We start from the raw sequence: 24,859 nt of genomic DNA on the forward strand, positions 1-24,859 counted from the left end.
TTCACCTCTGGCCTCTGTGATACCACCTACCACCAAGAGCCACGTACCATGAGGGGGGCCCTGGCGCCCTCACATTTAAATCAGAAGATGAATACCCTGCGGATGTGTGGAGTCAGGGCTCAGGCACAAACCACCCTCCTGGTGGGAGGATGGAGTCTTAGAACACAGACATTGGGACCACAACCCCACTGAGACGTGGGAAGAGGCACACCAGGATCATCATTGCTTGTGGTGGAAATTAGGCAAAAACATTACGTAAGCAATTTACTTAGGTGACCATAATTAGTGTTATTTTTATGTAGGTGTACCAACTTTTAACTTTCTCTCTTGGCATTTTATCAACTTTCCTGTATTAGCATTAACAGGGAGAATTTCCGCCACGCCACTCCATCAGGCTGCACATCCAGACATGCACACTGATGTGCACAGGTTCCCCTTTGGAAAGAAAAGCAAAATTACTGAATTTTGGAACCAGAAGGGCCCCTGGGGATTATCAGGTCTGAACACCCACCCAGGGTCTGCAGAATCTCTGCAACACCCCTGCCAACTGATTCTTCAGCTTCCGCTCAAATGTCCATAGTGACGGAGGACTCTGCTCCCTGAGGCAACTCGTTCCCGTGGGTTCCTTTCCACCGACACCGGCCTTTTGCAACTTTCCTCTCATCTGCCTCCTGGGGTCGCTTGGTGAACACCTCCCCGACTGCTGCATAAACAGCTCTGAGATTTTCAAAGCAGTTATCAGGGCTTGTAGCAGACATGGTCAACTGCCCGCCCAGACCCACGGCCCCTGGCCCTGTGTGAAGAGACCCCCAGTGTGGCTCAGATTGTTAATGCATCTCCTTTGTGGTAGACGTGGCTGGTGACCTCGCCCTGGGGATCTGTGGCGAAGAGGGGCTTCCTTACAGAGTGGTCGTTAAGGAGCAAACTCAGAGCATGATGGTTATCTGAGGTGTAGATCTTCCAGAATGTTCTTATCTCCTAAGGCCTTTGAGATAAGCAGGATGGTCGCCAGCCCTCGAAACCTTCACCCTTGCTTATCTCAATGGAAAATTCCAGCAGGGGTTTCTGAACACTGAGCTAAATTCCTCAGCTCAACAATCCGTTTGGTGCATGGAAACCCGCCAGGCTGGGCAGGTCACGGGGGAGCAAAGTCCTGCCGAGGCGCCGGGGGCCGGCCCAGGGCCGTGCAGGTCCTAACAGGGCAGAGGACACGTACAGAAGAGGCAGCTCACGTGGCCAGATGGAAGGGGAGGGTCAGCGAGGCTCCTCCCAGGAGGAAATGTTGGCCCGCGGACAGACAGACAGATGGACAAGAAACTTGCCCAACAGCCAAGACGAACAGGGCATTCTGAGCCCCAGAAGCAGTATGAGTACCCTGTGGGGGCCTGGATCAGCATGCTGTGGGGGCACTTGGGGACACTGTCAGCGAGGGTGGAGTCTGCAAGGGGTGCCCAGAATGTGAGGGTGGAGAGGTCTCAACCAATTCCATCAAGACTAGAAATATAGCAAAAGCAAAGTAGCTACCTTTTATTGAGTACCTACTGTGTGCCAGGCTCCATGCTAAGCTTTGACTTGGGGGGGTCTGATTTCATCCGCAGCCCCATCCTGTGAGCCACACCCCAGAGGGCGCTCTGCTGGCCAGCTTCCCGCCATGTCCCTCTCATGGGTGAGGAGTTCACAGCCCACCTCCCATTTCTAGATCACACTCCCAGACCCTGAGACCTCAGAATTCCCTGCCCAAGTAGCCCCAAGCCCACTTCCAGGGCCCCAGCGGCCTCTGTGCTGGGTCCACCCTCCCAAAGCAAACCACGCCCCCCCCCCCCAAGTGCACCAGGCCCCTCGCAGCCAAGAAGAAGCTGTTGGTGCACAGTGTGGTTGGAGAGACAGGGAGATCCCATAAATGAAGGAGCTGGATATGTTCCCAGATCAGAGACTAAACATCATGCAGTTGACACTGCGCCTAACCCGACTGAATTTAACTCAGTGTGAGTTACCATTTCATTAAGATGCCTGATAAAACCGATAACAATCTATCTACACAGCATGGCCTGTTGGAGCCTGGCCTGAGAACCTAGACCTCACTTCTGGTCTAGCGGGATAACATGCTTTAACTTTGAAGTTCACCACTTATAAATAAATGCTTTGAGCACAACCTACGACAGCAACGAATCACTTTTTAAATTACCTTTAGCTGTTGGGTTGTGTTTCTTTAAAGGTAAAACCAAGCCACGCTCGGGCCATGTGGGGCCCTGGGGTTGGTATAGGTTCAACATCTATTTATAAGTAGGGGGTTGCCCCCATACACAGGCTCCTACACGGTACATTTTACTCTCTGATCCGTAAGTCTTCTGAAATAAGTGACGGGTTTGTGTTCACTCCCATGTTGGAAATCAGGACTAGCCTCTGAGTTGCAGACTGATCCGCGCTCTAGCAACAGCTGCAGCTCTGGGGACAATTCCTCACCCTGATGGACAGGCAGCTAGAACCCTCCATCTCATCTCCCATGGTTACAGGGCTGACTGCTTACTCCAGGATGGTTCCCTAACATCCAACACTGGTCCCTTTCCGCTCTGACTCACCTTCATCCATCTATGGGAGGACAGTGAGCACAGAGCAGTGGGTTATCCCCCCCACCCCCCCAACTGGAGCTCACCCTGCAAGAGGCAGCAGCAGAAGGGACAGAGATGGCAGGACTGGAGGCTATGGTCACCCCCCAGCATGAGCAGGGATGGGAACAGCTCGTCAGGGGCACGGACAAGCAGATGGAGCAGCAATAACATGGACCCTGCACGATCAGCCAGGCCACTTGACGTCTCCACTAAGTCGTCCCATCGAGGCTTCAGATTCAACATGCTACAAACCACACGCTGGCTCTTCCTGCCCAGATGTGCTCATCCCCCAAGCTTCCTCCTTCCAGAAAAAGACTCACCCAACGACCCAGGTCAGAATACTGGGAGTCATCCTCGTCCCCAATGCCTGCACTCAACCCACCGCCACGTCCTCCCCATTGTTCCTTGGCAGATTTCCCAAAGCCGTCCACTTCTCTCCACCTCCTCTACCGCCAGTGTTTGGAAGGGAGTCACATGCCAAAGGTCCTCTTCCCTTACTCTGGCTTCAGTTCACTCCAAGTCCCCAGAAAGGTTGAAAAGTTCCGATGGTAAAAGCACGTTTTTCAGGAATGGAGATTTGCTCTCCCTTTTCCCTCCCCAATCCAGCCAGGCCATCTGCTTATCTTTCATCCCTTGGGGATTATTTCTCATCTACCCTCTGACCCTGCAAAGAGGCAGCCAGCTCCAGGATAAAGAGCCTGGGTCAGAGGTCAGACAGGTTGAACCCAAGGTCCAACACTTCCTGGCCATGACCTTGGTCAGGCGATCTCATCTCTCAACCTCAGTTTCCCCTTTGTTAAAGAGAAGATATTATTACTTAGTTTTTAAGGTTATTGTGAAAATTAACGACAATAAAGGAAAATAGTCTGGCATGCGTCATCATCATTTAAGCAGTAATGTTTCAGAAGAACTTCAGTCTTTCCAAAGCTCATTGTTGCTGGAGTCCTGGGTCTGGCACTCACAGACCTTGCACGACCTGAGGCCTGACCACTGTCCTCTGACCTGGTCCCAAAGCCTATTCCCAAATCTACTGGGCTAACCTGCCTTACGCATAGTACACTCCTGGTCCTCCTAGCCTTGGCTGTTGTCACTGGCCTTGACCACCTATCTTGACCAGCTTGACCTTGGCCAACTACCCCCAGGATCTCTCCTCCGGGTCACTCTCCATCTGGGGAGCTCTCATCCCCCAGCTTCCTTGGATTAGACTTGGCTGACATGCAGCTGCACGCCACTGTCCCCTACTGGCATAAAAGCCCTCGGGAACTGCAGTATTCAAGCTAAGAAAGAGCAGTCACATACCAAAGTGTGCCTTTTCTCTCCAAAATCATCAGCAACAGAATGCAACTAGAGATGCACAGGGTTTGGGATCAGACAGACCTGGGCCCCCACCTCTGCTGCATCATTTACTTGGGCAACGTCTTAATGGTTCTTGGGACCTTCATCTGATTAATTCCTCCAACAACCTACTCTAATACTTCCTTCCAGCATCGCTGGTCACCTCGCTCCAGAGCAAGCTCCCTGACAAGTTAGTTTTCCTCTTTTCTTTCCTTCAAGGACAGGACCTGGGTCTTGAAATTTTCTTCTATTTCTCAAGGTACCTAAAGGGTAGCTGATGAGCTGCAACTACACTTGTTGACTTAAAATAAGGGAATAGGAAAGATATTGTTTACTAAGTGCTTCCTAGGCACCGTGCTCAGTGTTTATATAAATCACAACGATGGGTCTTCACAACAACCAGGGGCAGGTAGATATGGATGTCCCCATTTTATCAGTGAGAAAATTTGGGGCTCCAAGACATTAAGCGCATCCCCCAACGTTATGCAGCTGTTGAACCAGGATTCAAATCCACATCTTTCTTAACCACTACACAAAACACTCAAATGCAGAAGCCAAACCATAAAGGGAAATAATGCCTACCTGCAAACTAAGTCCACCTGTCTAACAATAAAAACTGCACACGCAAAACCACAATACACACAAAACCCGGAGGAAATAACTGCATTATAGATGTTGCTTTAAAATCTTTCATCTATAGGGGCCGGCCAGGTGGCACAGTGGTTAAGTTCGCAGGCTCCACTTCAGTGGCTCGAGGTTCACTTGTTCAGATCCTGGTTGCAGACCTATGCACCACTTATCAAGCCATGCTATGGCAGTCGTCCCACATATAAAGTAGAGGAAGACGGGCACGGATGTTAGCTCAGGGCCAGTCTTCCTTAGCAAAAAAAGAGGAGGATTGGCAGTGGATGTTAGCCCAGGGCTAACCTTCCCCCCTCAAAAAATCTTTCATCTACAAAAATGCTGACCCATCCTTGAAAAATGAACAAAGCTCACAACCAGGCAATTCACTAAAAATGAACCATAAATGTGCAGTAAGCACAAGCAAAAATCTCTGACCTCACCAGTGTATACAGATGCTGATTCAACAACACAGAGATCAGATCAGCAAAGAATCTCAATACCCACCGTTTGGCAAAGGAGCAGAGACACTTCCAGAAACTGCTACTGAGAAAGTCCAGCAGCAGAGTTTTCTGGGGGGCAAACTGCCACTACATGTGAACGTGCTCAAGGGCAAGCTGCAACTATGTATCAACGAGCTAGAGAACAATGCAGCCTTTGACTCAGCTGTGGTCTCACACTCCGAAAGCACCTAGAACCCAGAGGGGAGATTCGAGGAAATGACTCAGTCCTTTAGTTCAGCGGTGGCTTCTAGCTATACTTCATCTGACAGTACAGTGACTCACCCTTGTGCCCAGTCCGCCATGGCACACACAAGGAGCCCTTGTGCAAACTCAAAGCCGAGAGCACAGGAAGGTGGGGGGAGCTGGCCGGAATTCAGCTCGGTTCAAATAAACATCAGAGACCCGAGATACTTAAATCTGAGGGGCATCTGAGCCCAGGCTGTTAGGTTTCCCTTCCTTTTCCTTTTTCATGGTTCCTCAGCCTTTGTTGCGATTCCTTGATTGACCTCCCTAAGAAAGAGGCTCTGGAAGAGACCCACTCCAGCAACCACCCCCCACCCTCCCAAACCTGGAGGCTCCTTGGAGGGGCCACCTTCCACTCCTGAGAGCCTTGGGTGGAGCAACCAAAGGAAGAGGCCGCAGGCTGCTGTGCTCGCGTTCTCCCCAGGGTAAGTGTAGGGGAGAGGGGAGGGGACTCAACCAAGATGTTCACGGTTCAGAGGGAGCCAGGCAGGACCAAAGGAAGATCCAGGCACGTGGAAAAGCCCTCTCCCATAAACAGTGGAGAAAGAGGGCTTTCCCCCTCCCAACCCTTGTGTATTAGTTTACCAGTGCTGCTGAAACAAACACCAGGGACTAGGTGGCTTCAAGAAGGCAAATTTGTTGCCTCACTGTTCTGGAGGCTGCAAGTCCAAGATCCAGGTGTCAGCAGGGCTGGTTCCTTCCGAGGCTGTGAAGGAGAATCTGGGGGAGGCCACTCTCCTGCTTCTGGAGGTTTGCTGCAATCTTTGGCATTGTTTGGTTCATAGAGCATCAGTTCCACCTCTGCTTCCAAATTAACAGGGAGTTCTCACTGAGAGGGTGTGTCTGTGTCCCTACTTCGTCTTTTCATAAGCCCTAACACTAAACCTACAAAGGCCCCTAACCATAACCGAAACCCAGAACAGCACCCTCACCCTAACCAAAACCCCAGCCCTAACCCGAAGTCGAAACCTAACACTAACCCTTACCCTCACCCTCACAGACACGCTCGCCCTCAGCCTAAGACTAACCCTAACCCTAGCCCTAGCCCTAACCTTAACCCTAACCCTAGGCCTAACCCTAACCCTAGCCCTAGCCCTCACCCTAACCCTAACCTGTCACATTGGATTAGGACCCACCGTAACAAGCTCACTCTAACTTGATTACCTCTGTAAAGACCCTGTCTCCAAATACGGTCACATGCTGAGACACTGGGGCTTAGGACTCCAAAATACGAATTCTGGAAGGGACACAATTCAACCCATAACACCTTGGGTCATAATATTCATGAGACAGCCAGCCAACGTGCTTTTGTGTAGAGCTGTCTCCCGCATGAAAAGCAGATTGGGCGTTTGCCCCAGGCTTGGGCCTCTGGGGGTTCCTGAACCAAGAGCATGCCTTTAGACTCTAGGCGCTTGTACTGGGTTGAAGAGGGTTCCCCAAAATTCGTGTCCAAGGAACGCCAAGGGTTGCCCGCAACCACCAGAAGCTGGAGAGGGGCACAGAACAGATTCTCCCTCAGTGCTGCCAGAAGGAGCCAGCGCTGCCGACACCTTGATTTCCAGGCCTCCACAACTGTGAGATGATAAATTTCTGTCGTTTCAAACCACCCGTTCTGCGGTCATTTGTTACATCAGCTCCAAGAAACTAATACAGAACTTAACCAAATCCGCGCCCTTTGGGAGGATAATAGGCCAACACAGAACATCAGACCAAGCCCGGCGTCCTCTGAGCACGGCCCCACGTGACAGCACAGGTCACAGGCTGATGATGCTGGCCCCAGTTAGACTCCCCCCACCCCCCAGGCCCCAGCTGACGGGCGCTGTGCACAAAGTTTACCCAACAGAGACAGTGGTTGTAACACAAATGCACTCTCGCTATGCCACTTGTTTGTTCCAAATGACTAACTAGGACAATTACATTCTCTGGTTAAGCATTTGGCCACAAGAGCAGAAACCAAGAAGGCAGACAGAAAGAAGGAGCAAAAGGACAGTGGAGTTGTGACAGCAATGCCACTCTAGAGAGGTGGCGGATTATCGTTTGGTCCCCAGAGCGGAAGCAGGTGCTGACTCGCTTCAGTCCAGCTCCCATGAGATCTGCTGTGTGGCCAGAATCCCCCGACAGTGAAACAACCACCCCTCCTTACAGCTGAAGAACAGACACTGTGGGGCTTTGCCCCTGCTGGCTGGGCAGGGGCTAGGGAAGCTGCAGCCGGGGAAGGAGAGGGCTGAGCTGGTGCCACAAAGCCCCAAGGGTGAGGGAAGCACCAGGCACCAGGGGGGCCCTCTCCTGGGGATCATCTCCCCACCCACCCACTGTGCAGGCTCCTCGCTGCCTCCCAGCTCCCTCCACCCCCTCTGCCAATAGGATACGGTCTGGGTGACCCCTTGGAGCAATGGGGCTCTCACCTCGCACCCTAGCAGTGGAACCCCTTACACCTGCTCCCTGTAGATGCCGATCTAGGACCCACCTGACCCCTGCCTCACCCTCCCTGACTGCAGAGAGGCAAGTGCAGGTAGGCAAGGACAGAGAGAGGCTCGGGGGATGGCCTTGGTGTCTGACAGACTTGGGTTTGGAGCTCGCTCTGCCCTTTGTTTTTTGTGTGACCCGGGGCAGGTCACTGACCTCCCTGAGCCTCAGTTCCTCCATCTGTAAAAGATGAATAAAGCTGGGCCTATGCCACGGGAGGTCATGAGTACTAGAAGAGCAGTGTGCACGAGACCAAGCACAGAGCCCGGAGTGGCCACAATCAACAGCGTATTTTGAAAACATTCTTTTGGCTGCAAGTTACCAAAACCAAGTCAAGCTAACTGGAGTAAAAAGGATTTTATTAGACATCGACTGAGGTTGCTCGTGAAAGCCAAGGGCAGCGGGCCTAGAACCAGTCAGTGAAGAGCTGTCACCCCCCAGGAGGTCCTCTCTGCATCTCTGCATCTCTTGTCTGCTGCTCTGTGCTCACAGCAGCCCACAGGTCTCTTATTGACAAGGGACTAGCCCTGCCTGGCTGTCAGTCACTCCACCTCCATCCCTAATTCACGTACCGTCACCATGGCCCGTCAACTGTTGAGAAGCTGGAGGAGGTGGATGGGGGTCGGGGGAAGGAAGAAACTCTGAGCAGAAAGGAGTCCTCAGGAGCAGGCCAGCTACCTTGCAGAGGGATGGCTGTTACTTTACTAAGTATCATTAAACGGCCATGCATGGCTTACAAACTCCAGAACACCACAACCGATCTGGTCTTACATTGTTTCAACTTATCAGAGCAAATGTACCTAAAATGCATTCTAATTCGGGAGAGGGAAGATGCCTGTGGCTGCTCAGAAAGCCGCTGTTGTAGACTGAATGTTTGTGTTCCTGCAAAATTCACATGTTGAAACCTAACCCCCAAGGTGATGGTATCAGGAGGTGGGGCCTTTGGGGTGAATAGGTCATAATGGTGGAGCCTCATGAATGGGATTAGTGCCCTTATAAAGGAGACCCCAGAGAGCTCTGCCGCCCCCTCCGCCATGTCAGGACACAGCAAGATGCCATCTGTGAACCAGGAAGTGGGCTTCCACCAGACACCAAATCTGCCAGTGCCTTAACCTTGGACTTCCCAGCCCCCAAACTGTGAGAAATGTTTCCGTTGTTTATAAACCCCCCAGTCTATAGTATTCTGTTATAGCAGCCTAAACAGACTAAGACAGCCACAGGAACCTCCAAGTGGGGCACGCAGTTCAGTGGCTGAGTCACTCTTACCACTGGAAGGACCCTTCGCCAACGTCTTGTCAGGCAGACCCTGCATTTTGTTATCTCCTAACCAGGCTCTGTGAATTCTAGACCTGTGTGATGTGTTTCCAGGACAAGGATTCTAGGGCCAGATGCACTGGGGATGACCATTCCCGGCAACCCCTTCTTGGAGAGTCAATGCACATTTGCATATGGAAGACCCCAAGAAGTCCGCAGTGGTGCAACCTGTTCCACTCTGTTTAAACCAGCATTTCCCAAATCTACTGGAGCCTAGACGGATTTTCATGAACCACCTGTTAGATGCCCTGGAACTAGTGGTCAGGAAATGCACGAAAGGGGAAATCTCCTGACCAGATATCATCCCCTCCTCCAGGCTCTCTCTGACAGCTGTCCCTTCCCCAGGCTCTCTGTGCCTGCCCAGGTGTCCCATTCATCCCTTAGGGGCTAACGCTGAGAGAGTCCTTCCTCCCACTGCATTGGTGACCTGCACCCATGTGTGCCACCCGGCCCCCATAAGCCTAATGGTCCACTCTGCTCAGCTTCCTCACGTCACCTAACCCCTGCAGCTGCCCTTCTGGACACGTTGTCGGTGTCCCACTTAAATTTACTCCCAGAACTAGACTAAACTCCCAGGAGCAGTCTGACCAACACAGCATGGAGAGGGCACCTCATTTGTCTCGCACAATAGATCTCAAAATTTACCTATCCCTCCTTAAGTATTTATCAAAAACCTTCTCATGCCCGCAGAAACTTGCCAGAAATCCATGGGGCCATGTAGAAATGCCCTCAGGGAGCTTACCGTGTATTGAGCAGGCCAAAGAAAACTTCACAAAGTTAAATAATCGTATAATCAAGTTAAATAAAAATATAAACATTAAATTATTCACACTGGAGATACAATAAATGTTGCAATGACAGTACACGGGTAAGACCCTGGGAGTTAGAACCATGAGAAGCACTCGGCGCCCACACCCCACACCCAGAAATGCAGGGGACGCACTGGAAGAAATGCTGATTTCAAAGTCAGGCAAGTGAAGGCAGATATCTCATCTCCTTCCATTTGTTTCCCTTCCTCTCCAGGTTTGCTGTGAAGGATTCTTCTCCCTAAGGACTGTGGCCTGAGTTGTCGGTTATCCCGCCCAGAACACACAGGATGTGGAAGATGCCTTCCCGGGAGGAAGAACCGGGAGCAGAGGCTTGGGTAAGATTCCCCAGCAGAAGATTCTTTATGCCAGGACGGCAGCTGTGGAAGCCGTAATAAGCACAAGAAATGCTATAATCGAGAGGGAGAAACAGGTCTTCCATGTATGCCCGACAAGACCGCTTAACCATGGACTCTGCCAAAGGAGGACGCCGCTTGCCCTTGTTCCCAGAGGAGTGGTGGGTAAATGAAAAAACAAAAACAAAAAAGTCAGGCTCCCCACCTGAAGCACAGAATTAAAAGGCTCTGTGAAGGAATGAATGAATGAATGAAAGACACTTTTCCTTTAGGAACTGAGATAATTTGAGTATACTGCATTTTGATGGTTTTCCCCACAATCCATTCGTCAAACACTGAGAAAGACAAAAGCAAGGTCTTGCCCAAGATTGGGAAGCAGAAAGTTAATGATGGGCCCTACACACGCACATGCACACACACAGGAGCATGCACACACGAGTGTGCACGCAAGCATACCCAGGGATGTGCGGCCAGGATGTTCTCTTCTTTGTTCTCCTCTCTCAGCCGGGCACTGACAGGTCTTTGTCCCTTATCTGGGCTTGTTCTGGAGGCCCGTCCCTCTTTCCTGGGATCTTCCCTGGCCCATCCCACCCCCTCTCTCCTCCCCAAGGCCAGAGGCCCTCCTTCTCCTTGGGGGCAGTGTCTTATTCTTGTCCCCACCAGGACAGCCAGCGGCTTTGGTCAAGAGCTAATGTCTGGCACTGAGCAAGGATCCTGAGTCCCCTCCTTAGAGTGACAGGACTGGGATTCCTGGAGAGGACAGAGACGGTTGTAGGGGAGAAAAAATAATTTTCCCTCTACCCCTCCGAGTTCTTAGCTGAGACCCCTGTAATAATAGAGCAACAAGAGAAAAGCAAACAGAAGTTTATTAACGCCTACCTCCTGTCTACCTGGGAGACCCAGGGAAAACTGAGTAACTCCCCAGGTGGTCTAAGCCACCAGCTTAAATACCATCTTCAGCTAAAGGCAAAAGACAGAAAGGTGGGGGAGCCAGTGATGGGAGGTTCCCAGGAAAAGCTCGGTGAACAAGGGTAAGGCTGTTCCACAGACTTAAGTGGTGCCTTCTGCACTGTAAGAGTTCCTGTGACTTGCAAGCCTCTTCTCATCCTGGTACAGAAAGGAGATACCCTTCATACGGAGACATCCTTTATACAGGTAAATTTCGCTTACAAAAGGGCAACTTCTGCTCTGTTTTCTGAGCTTTTCCTGTGTTTGCTGTTTCTCCCAATAATCCTCATGCCAAAAGGGCTATTTTGGGGTGCCAAAATGTTCCAATACCCTTCCCACTTTAACACCTGGCCCTTAAGGAATTGGAATTGTGGGCCCAGAGGCCCATATAAAGGTCAGGCTGTGGTTCCTGGCTTCCCTGCCTGGGCTCTCCTCTGCTACAGCTTCTTCCTGTGGGAATAAATCATTTCCATGCAGAAAGTAAGTGTTCCTTCCTGATTTTCCCAGCAAGATGCTCCACTGGAGCGGAGCGGTTATGTCCTTGACTCATCACTCCCTTTGCCGCCTTGAGACCCACTGAAGACAGGAAGTGGGTCTCGCTCATCCTCGTCTCTCCTCTGCCACACACTGCATACAGCAGGTGCCCTGTGGTGCATTTACAGTGTGCTGGACTCTGCCCGGCACTTCACAGGGCTGTTATTTCCTTTGATGGTTCCAACGATCCTATCTTGCCTTGTGACTACATTTTACTCTGAGGAAGAAAATGTTTCCTAGGGAAAAAAACCATATAATCTTTGTTCTGCTTGAGTGCCAAGCTGAGTTTTCTAAACTGCTTGTAGCAAATTTTATAAACCATTCTTTGTCTGGGGATGCGGATATAAAGAATTCAACTTGAGCACAGGATGCAAAAGAGTGAGTGGCAAATTACTTTTCTATTATGCTCCTAAAATAGGTTGCATGCTGGCACCCAGTGCTCAGTCTTGGCCCAGATCCCTGGAGCGCTGCTATGGCTGAGAGTTAAACTAGGCAGAGCTCAGGCGCCTGCAGAATGTTTTCAATTGCTCGGTGCCGTCTTAACATAGAGAAGGTCCCAGGGGTGTTCTTACGAGAAAGTCTTCAGAGCATTATTCAGCAGAATAAAAACTTGGTGAAATGTGTGTGCTATTTAAAAACTGGCAAATTGAGAACACAGAGTGCTTTCAAAAGCCACTGCCAAAAATGCGGCAAGCATCTTCCCATAATAATGAAAAAGATCTGAGACAGCTGCGCTCAATTTCTGCTTTGGAGGATTGGGGTTGAGTGATTGATAAGGATGGTGTTTCGCTCTTAAATACAGTGATTCCTCAAGGGGTGGCTGCCTTGGCCGACTGGTACATGTCAGGAGTGGAGATGCACAGTGACTTCCTATGCAAAGTGCCTCACCGGATGTACGGATGTGTGTGAACTGCTAAAGACCGCAAAGGAACCAGCCTATGACTTAAGATCACCCGTGCGCATGGTACCGGATGGAGAACAGGGCAAACCCAATCAGAGCCCGGAAGACCCCGGCTCTGCCCTCCAGGTTAGCGATGCTCAAGGACCACGGGTGTAGAAAAGCATACAGGGAGAAAGGACCACAGGAAATGTGATTAAGTGGCACAAAGAATAAAAGAAGTCAGCTTCATGATGCCTTTCACAACAGGCACAATGAGCCGGCCTGGACTGTGGGCGAATCTCCTGCTTATCTTCACGTCCCGAAGTTCCCCGTGGCCCTTCTGCAGGAAAACAGCGCGCCGTGGGTATCTGAGCGCGCACAGCAAACGGTAGAGGGAAATAGATGGAACTACTCCAACCTCCTAAACTCTCCCAGCAGATGGGTGTCAAATATGCTGAACACCAAATATCCCGTCAGAGCATCTGTTTATCCAGCATCTCCACATCCCGGAGGAAGTGAAGTGTAGTAAGTGATGTGTTAGGCAGCCTCTTAAGTTATGGTCCTTTCAAAAGTCGTTACATTAAAGCCATGAGTTTAATTTGATGCCTAAAGGGCAAATGCGCTCTTCCATTGCTTGCTTATGTTTACATTGGTTTGGTTGTTTTCCCACCGTCATTTTTTTTAATACTCTTTTTTTCTTTTTTTTGGTGAAGAAGGTTGGCCCTGAGCTAACATCTGTTGCCAATCTTCCTCTTTTTGCTTGAGGAAGATTGTTGCTGAGCTAACATCTGTGTCAGTATTCCTCTATTTTGTATGTGGGATGCCACCACAGCACGGCTTGATGAGCGGTGTGTAGGTCTGCGCCCAGGATCCAAACCCGTGAACCCTTGGCCACAGAAGCAGAGTGCACGAACTTAACCACTACACCACCTGACTGGCCCCAATACTCTTTTTTTTATTGAAGTATAATTTGCACGTGATAGGATACACACATTTTAAGTGTGTACGCACTTATACATGCATGTAGATGTGCATACAAAAATTATTTGAGTTTTAACAAATGTGTACATGCAAGTAATGTAGGTTACCGACTGGTTCCAGTTTTCCTGGGACTATCCCTGTTTTAAAACTGAAAGTCCCACATCTCAGGAAGCCCCTTGGATAAACTGGGATGGTTGGTCCAAGTAGCACCCAACTCACTGAAGATATGGAACATTTCCATCACCCCCAAAAAGTTTCCTTATGCCACTTTGTAATCAACCTGCTCACCTTCAAAGGCAACCACTATTCTGATTTCTATCACCATAGCTTAGTGTTGACTGTTCTAGATTTTCACATAGATGGAATCATTTGGTATACATGTTTTCGTGCCTGGCTTCCTTCACTCAACATAAGGTTTTGGAGATTCATCTGAGCTGTTGCCTGTCTAAAGGGTTTGTTTTTATTGCCTCATAGTATTACATCTAGAATTGCACTTTGCTTATCTACTCACCTGTTGATGACATTGGGTTGCTTTTAGCTTTGGGCTATTATGAACATTCTTGTATATGTCTTTTTATAGATACGTTCTCATTTCTCCTGGGTAAATACCTAGGAGTTGAGTGACTGGATCACAAGATAGGTTATGCTTTTAAGAAACTCCCAACAGCATTCCACAGTGGCTGCACAATTTTACACTCCCACCAGCAGTGGAGGAGCGTTCCACTGGGTCAACATCCTCGCCCACATTTGGTCTTGTCAGTCTCCCCAATTGTAAACATTCCAATGGGTGTGACGTGGTATCTTATCTTAGTTTTGTTTTGCATATCCCTCATAATAAGGGTGTTGAGCACCTTGCCTGCTCCAAGGTCTCAAAGATAGTCTCCTGCATGGTCTTCTAGAAATTTTACAGTTTTCACTTTTAAGTCTAAAATCTATTAGGATTTAATTATTGTTAATGGTATGAGGTAAAGATCAAACTTTATTTTCTCTATAGATATCCACTTGTTCCAGCTCCATATACTATAAAAAATGACTTTCCTTTCTCCATTGAATTATCTTGGTGCCTTGTCAAAAATCAGTGGACCACTGTGGTAGCCTGAATCCCTGGAATCTTTGTTTTTTTATTTTAATGTTTTTCCTCCCTCCCCTTCATTTGGGTAATTTTATTGACCATTCCTCAAGTTCACTGATCTTTTCTTCTACATTATCCAATCTGCTGTTAATACTATCAATGAATTTTTAATTGCAAATATTGTACTTTTCTGTTCTACAGTTTCCATTTAGTTCATTTTTTAGACTTCTCAAATCTCTCCTGAAATTCCCTATTTCTTCATCTGTTACTTCCCTCATTCTCACAGTTTATTTTATACTTTTCGTCTGCTAATTTCAACATTGGGGTCACCTGGGAATCTTCCAGTTGATTATTTTTCCTCTTGACTATGAGTCTCATTTTCTTGATTCTTCTTATGTCTAGTAATTCTTTATTGTATACTGGACATCATGGGCAATACATTTCAGAGACTCGATTCTATTATCTTCTTTTGGAGAGTGTTAAATTTGGTTCTAGCAGAGAGTTAAATTACTTTGATCCTGCATATCACCTTGATTTGTTGAGACCTGGTTCTAGGCTTTGATATGGTGTGTCTACTTTGATTTTCTCATCAATGCCTTTAGTCCTCAAATGTGATCTTACTGTTAAGGCTTGGTCCTTGTGGGTTTTCAGTGAAAGACTCAAGGTGTTTGCCAAGCTCCTCTAACTTGGTTGGACTTGAATTCCTAACTTTATCTCCCCAGCACTATGCAGCTACTGAAATCTCTACTCCACTCTTTCAGGCTTCCAGCTCTTGGTTTCTTGGAGTCTCACCCCACATATACATCATTCAGGACTCAGCCATGGATACTGGATAAGTTAGTATGCAGATCCTAAGGCTCAGTGCTCTATGCATCCTCCTTTTGTGGGATTTCCTCACTAAATTTCCAGCTGTACTTGCAGCCCCAGACCCTAACATCTAACCCCTTGGTCCCATAAGTCTTGAGTCCTAGTCCTAGTGTGCCTTGAAGACTGGAGAATGTCCTCTGGGGAAGTAGACATCACCACTTTTACTTCCCTTACTTCAAAGGTTGTATCCACTCCAGTCTGTATCTGCCTTTGATTATTCTCCAGTGCCTGCAAATGGCTATTTTTCATATTTTGTTTGAGGTTTGTAGTTGTTATTGGCAGGAAGCTTAGTTTGATATAAGCTTCATCTCCATTGCTAGAAGCTAAAAGTTCTCTGACACTTGTTTTTAAAACCAATTGAATTAATAGTTACTAAATCTCATGCAAGGAGAAAATGGATTCCATTGCTAGTCAATAAGTATTTGCAGCACTTCTCTTCTGCGAATAAAAAGAAAATCAGTCTCCACATCCTATTATGTAGAGCATCTTAGGAAAGGGCTCTTTATTCAGTCAAGCTACAAACATTTTCTAAGCAACCATGGGTCCAGGACCCTGAACAAGGCTCTCCTGGGGATGAAAAGGCAATCTTGGCCCCGGATCTCAGGAATGCTCTCCTGAGAGAGCCGCTTGAAGGGGTTGGCCATGGAGCTGGCACTGTGTGCAGGAGGACAGCCACCCTTAGCTTTTCTCCCTGGAGACACATACGGCATGTAATTATCCTGAGTATGACATCCTCCTACCAAGGCACCTTGCTTGTGCAAAATTCTTGCCACTGAGTAGCACTGAAGGAGGATGAAATTATTATGGTGATAACACTTATAGCATATAATTTCACAGACTTCAGCATTTTAAGTCTCGCTAATCATGAATTACCAGTGACACATTTCACACCTATTGCTCTCCAGAACCGCTACAATCACCGCTATGGAGGCGTCCTGAAGTTTGCAGTGTGTGACTTGATGAAAGTATATTTTGGAAGATTATTCTGGCTTTGGTAGGTAGAAAGACTTGAATGGGGACAGTATAGAATGGGAATCAAATGGCCCATGGATGAATTTCAAAGCATCACCCTTTAAAATTGTACTCAAATTTCCTGTTTGTATGTCTCTCTTTTTTTTTCCTGGAAGAGGAATCCTGCTTTCATCAGATTCTCAAAGAACTTCACAATCCCCCTAAATTTAAGAATCACTGGTCTAGAATCCAGACTTTTTTTTTTTATCATGGACTCAATCACTAAATATTTTTAAATACCCTCCAAATATTTATATATTTATTTATGTATAAATTATGTTCATAAGCTATCATCATCAGTTAATCTATCAAGGCACAATATCCACTTAAAATGAGGTTAATCACTAATGATAGGAAATGTAAATTCGTGTTTCAAATTGTTTTGATGATTGCTAACTGTTCTTACCATATCTAACAACCTTTTATTGAAGCCAGTGAAGAGCTTCTCTTTGAAGTAAGAAACACATCTCTCATTTTCTTGTTTGGTGGTTTGGGGGAATTATCTTTTCAAGAATCTTTTGAATTCTTTGAAATCGTTTGTCTGCTCTTGGAGTTTTAGTTAAACTAGATTATGTAATCTATAAATCCATTTAACCTTGTTTGTGCAAATACATCAAAATATTCTGAAAATGTTCTAAAGGGAGAGAATGCCACTACTGGCCCCTGGGAATACCTTGTGTAACATTGTCACATGACATGTGACCACTTAAAGTGAGATTATATATCTAATATTAATATTTGTTTTATAACATTCTTATTTTTACTTTAAAATGCATATTCATGGAAGTTCTAGTAGGTTCTTTGTGCACCCCAATGGATTGTCCCATGCACCCCACTCTGGAGACCCCCAAGTCCAGAGGCAATTTACTGCAAGTAATGCACAGATGTCTTAAGGTGAACCAAGTATAGACCATTGTGGTGTCAGCAAACATGCAGGAGGGTGATAGAAATGCTCAGACAGAGTTGAAGGAAAAGATAAATTTAGGCTTAGAGGAGAGAGATGAGTCTAAGACGACTCCAAAGTTTTAACTCTAAGAGACACGAAAAAGTAATTGGAAATGGTGGTGTCCTGGGAGAAAAGAAGTATTTTGAATGGCAAAACTAGGTTGCGGCGGGGGATCAGTCCAACTTTCTACTTTAGATGTACTGTGTATGAGCTACTGAAAGAGGAACCTGACAAACTCCCCAGGCAATTGGAGACAAACCATTAATCTCCCCAGCTTGGTACAGATCCTGACCTCAGCCAGTCCCTCTTCTGGGCATGATTTCCGTTCTGCGTTCTACCCACTGTCTTTGGAGCCAGCCCTGTGAGGGGCTGTAATTCCCCCCAGCTTTTCTCCAGCTGTAATCCGAGTTAGTGCTTCCCACCCTCTGTTCATTGGAAGAGCAAGGCTGGAAGACGAATGAGGGACATTTGGGGCAGAACCAGGCAGAAGGCTTTCTCAATGAGTCACTCTCATAGCCCATGTGACCACCCTTCAGAGGGCCCCGTCAGAGAAGGTCTGAGTCACCCTGCGGACTGGATGCCTCCTCCAGTGATGCTCATTAACTTCTTTCCCCAGCCAGCCCACAGGCTTCCCTAATGAGGTCCCCAACAAAGGGGAACTGTGCTGGGGATGGAAATTGCACATGCAGCCCAATGTGTGGTGCCCTTGCTCAAGGTTGTCCTGGCTGCCTCCACTTCCTCCTGGACCCTTCCTGAGGGTGGCATCTGAATCTTTGTGAGGGGCTTTGGTACCAGGCTTGGAGATGAAAGTGTTGATTCCCTCACCCTGAACATCAGACCTGTGATGCATTTTCTCTATCTCCTGCTCTGAAATAACCCCTCACGGGTGGTATAATTATCTGGAACAGGAAAAGGGCTATGCGGGAGGGGGTTAGGTCATGCTAGGGGTAATCATGGAGAAGCACAGTCTTCTAGGTAGAAACAGGCTCATGGACTACCCTGCAGGAGCCGCCAAGGGTCCAGGGTGGAAAGAAAGCCACAGTTTCTTGGTGACCCCAAGTTCAGCCTGATGGATGGAGTCTTGTAGGTTTCTATCTCCCTCCAAGGAGCACCCCAAGAACAGAGGAGACCCACAACACTGCCTAATGTCCCTGCCTCTCTCCCCCATGCCCCAACAGGAGCTGCTGCCCACCATTCATTCCAGACCCAAGCCTTTGGGGACAAGAGCTGGAGGGGCCATTTATCAATTGCCTGTGTGTCAAGCCCTGAAATATCTCTTTGTGTGGACTGCCCCCACCCTAACAAAGCAGGTAATAGTATTTCATTTAAAGGCAAGAACTGATTCTACAGTGAGAAGCAGCCAGTCTGAAAGCACATTGCCAGAGCAGGAGGGAGCACCGGGAGGTCATGACATCATGGACCCATCTGAGGACCGGCAATTTTGGCTCTGATGATTTCTGAGAAGTGGCTCTTTCCCAGGAGATGGCAGATGATGGGGGAGAGACATGAGATGGAATTCACCCCAGTGTTGGACAACACTGTCTAGGGACTGGATCTATTCAGAAACACCTCTGGCCAGCCCTTGAGGTGGTAAGTCTCCGTCTCTGGACAAAACCCAGCTGGGACAGTGAGGAGGAGGGTCAGGAACTGGACTCATTCCCCCATTCAGCCATACGCCGTCATTATGATTGGAGCAGCGGCACATTCAATTCCCAGTGAGGGTGAAAGATGAGCAAGACACGGTCCGTTTCTGCCCTCCTCACGTCAACAGATCATCATGGAAAAAGTTAAGTGCTAGAATAAAAAGTAGTTCAAAATTCTGATGAAGAACAGTGAGGACAAAAGGGGCAGCCTGGAGAAGCTCGGATGCCTTCTTCCAGAAAGATGTTGGAGCTTGGACGTGGCTGTGGATGAGGAGTTCCACGCATCTCAAGTAAGTTCTAAGAGAGCAGTGTCTGCGTCTGTGTCCTTTACAGTTATGCCAGCCTCCAGCACAGCACCTGCCAGGTAGCAGATGTGGGTGGATGAAGGAGTCAAATGATGGGAACCAGCCTGAGCAAAGACACAGAGTCATCACAATGCAGCATGGGCTAGGGGAGTGGTAAGCCACCTCCAGCAAGGCTGAGGGCAGAGCAAGAGAGGGTTTCCTCCAATCAGGATTATGTCACCTGAGGCGTATGGAGTCCTAAGTGGTGTAATATGGCGTAGGAGATTCAATCAACAGAGAGTTCCTCAGTGCCTACAGTGTGCCAGGTGTACGCAAACTCTGAGAACACAGTCAGGAAGAAGGTCAGAGGCTTAATACGCCTGCCCTGTCCACCCACCCCACTGAAATCTTCTCGGGTGTCCTGAGCAATGGCACCAGATCCTCTCTCCTGTGTCACTCCCCTCACTGTCTTTTCCTTGCAACAAACCTCCAACTTTTCCCTGCCACCGCAGGGTCCCCTGGCTGTTTCCTCCTCCATCCAGCTTCCAGATTACTACCTACGAACCAAACCAACCTGGTCACATCAACTTGGTTAGAAATATACCAAATGACCCACAACTAGAAGGACCTGCAACTAGGATATGCAACTGTGTGCAGGGGGGGTTTGGGGAGATAAAGCAGGGAAAAAAAAAAAAAAGAGATCGGCAACAGTTGTTACCCCAGGTGCCAATCTTTAAAAAAATTTTTTTAAAAAAATATACCAAAATGTCAACTGTCCTCCTCTCTAGGGAAAAAAATCACAGGTGACTTCAGTACAGCCCCTCCCTCCCATTCTTCCCCAGCCACGTTAAAGGCCTCTTTTCCCATGCACCAAACGCACCAATAACTTTTGGACCCAGAGCTTCTGCCACTGACTTTCCTCTTCTCTAATATCGACAGCTAACAGTCTCTGGGAGTCATCGCCCTGGACAAGAAGGCAACAGCTTTGTAAACCTTATCTGATTCTCCAATTTATTTTTAAATCCACCTTCAGAGTGTGGAAGGCAAAGCTCAGGTAAATTCATTTCTTTTTCAATGACTATTTATGGAGAGCAGCCAATGTGTCAGGCCATTTCCTAGAAACTGGGGACACAGGAGTGAAGTGACAAGTCACAGAGAACATGCATGTGAAGAAGGAAATGCCTACACCAACACGATGATTCTGGACGTGCTGTAAGGCTCAGGAGGCTGACCAAGGTCACACGCTTCAGCGGTCACCCAGCCGCATCTGAATGCCCATCGGCTTGACCCCAGAGCCTAGATGTCCCCCCTATCTGTGACTCCTCCACCCCAACTGGGTGGGGGCACGGGTCTGAATCACGTCCTTGCAGCCAGCCCTCCACGTAAACCCATCTCTGCAACCCAATCCCTGAGGGCCTTCCCGCGGCCCCCGCGGAGGTCTGGGCTCCACCGGTACCCATCGCCCTGGGGTAGCCGGTCCAGGTTACCAGCGGGGTCCAGCCTCCAGTGCCCTCCGGGCTCCACCGGTACCCATCGCCCTGGGGTAGCCGGTTCAGGTTACCAGCGGGGTTCAGCCTCCAGTGCCCCCCCGGCCTCCGCCGACCCAGGCATCTCCCGCCCTGGGCCTCTCGGCGCCTCTGAACCCTCCGCCGTCCCTCGCCCCCTGTCTCCAGCCGCGCCCCCATCCCCATCCTCCCCGCATCCCCGCGCTCCCGACCCCCCAGCCATCCCAAATCTCCTGCGGTCTCCATGCTCATGGTCCCCCCGGCGTCTCTGTGCCCCCCAAGTCCCCGACTCCTGGCGTCCCCGCGGGTCCCCGGCGCCCTGGTGTCCCTGTGCCCCACCGCGGCGTGTCCCCGGGCCCCAGCCCCTGTCCCCCCCGCGTCCCCGGCCCGCGCCCGCTGACGCCATGACGTCGCGGCGGAGGGAGGGGCGGAGCGGGCCGGGCCGGGCCGAGAGGGGCGCGAGCGGCGGCGGCGGCGGGCGGCCATGGGCACCCAGGGCTCGGGGCGCAAGCGGCTCCCCACCCGGGAGCGCCTGACTGCGGAGGACGATGCGCTCAACCAGATCGCGCGCGAGGTGAGCGCCGGCGGCCCGTTATGTGGGGGGCGGGCCGGGCGCGGGGCCGCTGGCGGGCGGCGCTCTGTCCGTCTGTCCGTCCGTCCGTCCGCCGGGGCGCGGGCCCGGCGGGGGTCTTGGCGGGCCTGGCGCCGGTGCTCCAGCCCCGGGGACGGGCCGGCGACACTGACCCTCCCCCAAGCCCCGGCTTCCTTTGGCCGCTGCCCCCTAGGCGAGGGAGTTGGGGCGCCGCCCCCGGGCGCCAGGTGGCTCCAGGCCGGGCCGGGTGGGGGGCGAGCGCCCTTTTGTTGTGCCGCATCGTGAGGGTGGTGTAGGCCCGACCCTGGAGGCCCGGGGACCGTCCCCAGAGGCCACATGGCCCTGGCGAAATGGCCCGGCTCGCGTGGGTGACCATTTGTCGTCGATTGTCACTCAAGGTGCAGCTCGGGCATGCACTCGGGGTCACTGTAAATCTTGTTTCTGGGCCAAGCCTGAAAACGAGTCCAGGCGCGCGGAGAGGGTTTCATCAAAGTTTCCCGGGCAGAGTTGATTAGAACGGCTGGCGTGAACTTTGAGTGCAGCAAATTAAGGGAGCGCCGGGTGCGTATCTGGACAAGGATTTTTCTCCCACAAGGATTCAACCTTCAGCTTGAACAAACCGGTGACATCTTGAAAGATGCACAGCAGATGGGTAACAGCAGCTGACTTGGGAAGGGGAGCCGATTCCTTGGGCCCGGGGTGGACAAAGGAAGCTTGATTTTCCCCGATAGACCCTTTTGTACCTTTTGAACCGGGGACCGTGTGTGCTAACTGGAAAGAATGCATGTGCAGACGCAGTGCCACCCTGCTCACACACTCCCTTCCTGGTGGTGGCGTGCAATGGAGAGTTCGTCCACAGACCTTCATTCTCGCGTGGAAAAACTTCCAGGTGATTTAGGCTGTGGTGTCTGGTTGCATTAGTCAGCTGTTTATTGAGGTCCTGCTCTAGAACCAGTTCTTAGGTGTTTTTACTTGTAAATACCCCATTTTGCTTTTATGGACACATGGCTGTCAATCAGTATTGGTTGAATATTGAATGAGTAAAGATTTGTTTTTCTTTGTATGAGAAAGACAAGGGCTTTCCAGGAAAACTCCTATTCATCCCTTAAAGCCCGCTGTGGATTTGTGTCCTGTGTGAGACCTCTGGCGTCACCCCCCACAGAATTCTCCCTGCTCCACTCTGCTTCTCTGCCTCTTGCTGCCTATGGCATTACTTGTTCACCTGTCTGTCCCCCTGTGGAAGGTGACACTCAGGCAGGCAGTGTCTTACTCACTTTTGTCTCCCCAGAGATCAACACAGAGCCAGGCACATAGTAGATGCTCCCAAGTGTCTGTTGCATTAATTAATAAACAAAAGAAGTACAAGGCACTTAAAGTACATTTGGCTGAATGTAGACATTTGCTAAATGGAGAAGCTTGAATATCATTCCCACCCCTGTGAAGACGGTCATTCATGTGTGTATTTGACCATAAGAGCAACTGAGTGTGTCTGGGAGGCCAGTGGGTGCTGGTGATCCGGGGACCTTGTCTTTCCGTCCATGGTTACAGACAAAGGAAGGAAAAGAAGGAGAGTTCCCAAAGTCTACCTGGTATCTGCTGGGCTTTACAAAAACAGATTGAAAGGAAAGCCTGGAGATGCTCCCTGGGTTGACAGCCTTGAGGTCCTGAGCACCCGGGAACCCACGGTCCTGCCTCCCAGCCAGGGAGATGCAGTTGGCGGTGACAAATTCAGACTTGAGAGTCAGACCTGGACGGTGAAACTGGACACAGCTCCTCAATGACTGTGCCGTCCCAGGGACGTGAGTTACTCACCCCCTCGGAGCCTCTGTTTTCTCATCTCTAAATTTGGAAGAAAGAAATTCCCCTTGGCTGTCAAGATGAAAGAAAGTGAGAATGGTACACAGAGCCACCCCCACACACGTCCTCCCAGTCACGCCAGCCCTAGATTTGGTCGTTACAAGTGCTGAGTGGCACCTGTCTACACTGCTGGAGGGAGAGGTGCCTCTTTTTATGTTTTACTGCAAATTGAATTCTATTTCCGGACTGTGAAAATTAGGATCTCTGTTCAAATGGCAAATATCTATTCACTGTCAAGTTCCTGAAAGTTCTTATAAAAATTCACGAAACTGTCTTCAGTTCAGGACTTTCTTATTTGCCCATTGACTCAGCAGATACCTGCCATGCTCTCCAAACCCCTGTGTTTCAGGGATGGACCTGAAAAGGATCTGCTCTCCAGGAGTTGGGTCAGAAACGGGTGTGACCTGCAGATCAGTAAGAATAATAGAAGACAGGAAGAGATCTGATATTAAAAGGGCATGGATATTGTACCCTGGAGGTTTGCAAATGAGAGAGTTACGACTTATTGATGGGACTAGGAATGGCAATCAGAGGCAGCTTCCTGGAGGAAGTGGCATTTTGAATTATTCTTGAAGGGATAGAAACCCTGACCCGGACTGGCCTCCACAAGGGGAAATACATTGGCTGGACGAGGGATTCCTGGCCAGCCTCGCCAGTGTGCTAGCCCCTTTTCTCCACAGCGTCCTCCGTAGGTGGCCTCATCCTCAGGCTGGCTCGCTTCTGCCAGACTGGCTGCTGTGTTCCCAGGGTGCCCCTCGTGAGCCCACACCCATCCTCTTCCAGTAGCTCTCTCCTGCAAGCTAGAAGCGTCTTCCCCGACAAACTTCCACACGTCCCCCTGGCTGCTCCTGAGCCGAGCTCTGCGAGCAGGGTGGTTGACTCAGCAGCCGACACCAGTCCCTGTGGCAGGGTGGGGAGAGGGGGTCCTATCCCATGAGCCATCAGGCTTATCCTAGAAATGGGGGGAGTTGGCCGCCCCCAAGCGCTTAGGGTGATGGGGAGGCCTGAATGAAAACAGGAGCAGTGAAGAAAGGGGAGGGAGTCTGGTGGCCTCGGGTCAGGCATCCTGGAATGTGCACTCCAGAGGATAAGTGGAGAATTCTAGGTGGAATGATGAGGCCCAATCCCAGGCCAGGGAGCCTACAGCGGGGGACGAGCAGGGGTCCAGGGCCCTGCTCCCCTTGCGGAGAGGTTTGGGTGTTCCTGGGTGGGAGCAAGAAGCAGTGACGTCAACAGTAGAAATAATACATTGAAATCCCTGCAGTTACATTATGACTTGAGCTTACAGTAAATGGAGTTGTAACTTTGAAGCGCTGTAGATGCATTAGCACCAGTCGCTTGTTACAATCTCACTATCTTGTCAGAGGTGGCATCCAGGCAAGACGTTGTCAGGGAAGAGGTCCAGTCGGCACTTGGGGAAGCTCATCCCACTGTCGGCAGGAGTCATGTCTCTCACGTCCCCAGGAGAGGTGTTTTGAAAGCACAG

The 24,859-nt window shown here is 49.8% G+C and overlaps 2 protein-coding genes and 1 long non-coding RNA gene across 33 annotated transcripts in view; 2 read left to right on the top strand and 1 right to left on the bottom strand.

Annotated features, from left to right (window-relative positions):
• RAB17 (RAB17, member RAS oncogene family) overlaps positions 1-10,821 on the bottom strand; it is a 36,554-nt gene extending 25,733 nt beyond the window's left edge. Inside the window, exon 1 of the mRNA XM_070618710.1 lies at positions 10,710-10,821. The gene's annotated coding sequence lies outside the window, so the exon portion shown is untranslated. The remainder of the gene's footprint in view (positions 1-10,709) is intronic.
• Positions 8,778-10,496, top strand: LOC139083293 (uncharacterized). The gene is made up of 2 exons (XR_011539902.1): positions 8,778-8,914; positions 10,115-10,496. It is a non-coding gene; the product is annotated as an uncharacterized lncRNA (long non-coding RNA).
• Positions 10,822-21,342: 10,521 nt separating the features above from the next.
• The window catches only part of LRRFIP1 (LRR binding FLII interacting protein 1), a 138,299-nt gene continuing 134,782 nt past the window's right edge, over positions 21,343-24,859 (top strand). For all 31 annotated transcript variants that reach the window (XM_070618739.1, XM_070618748.1, XM_070618756.1 and 28 more), the window contains exon 1: positions 21,343-21,498. In XM_070618739.1, the coding sequence (XP_070474840.1) occupies positions 21,409-21,498 (90 nt within the window). In that variant the 5' untranslated portion in view covers positions 21,343-21,408. The remainder of the gene's footprint in view (positions 21,499-24,859) is intronic.

This window comes from Equus przewalskii, chromosome 5 (genome assembly GCF_037783145.1).
Source record: "Equus przewalskii isolate Varuska chromosome 5, EquPr2, whole genome shotgun sequence".
NCBI classification, from domain to species: domain Eukaryota; kingdom Metazoa; phylum Chordata; class Mammalia; order Perissodactyla; family Equidae; genus Equus; species Equus przewalskii.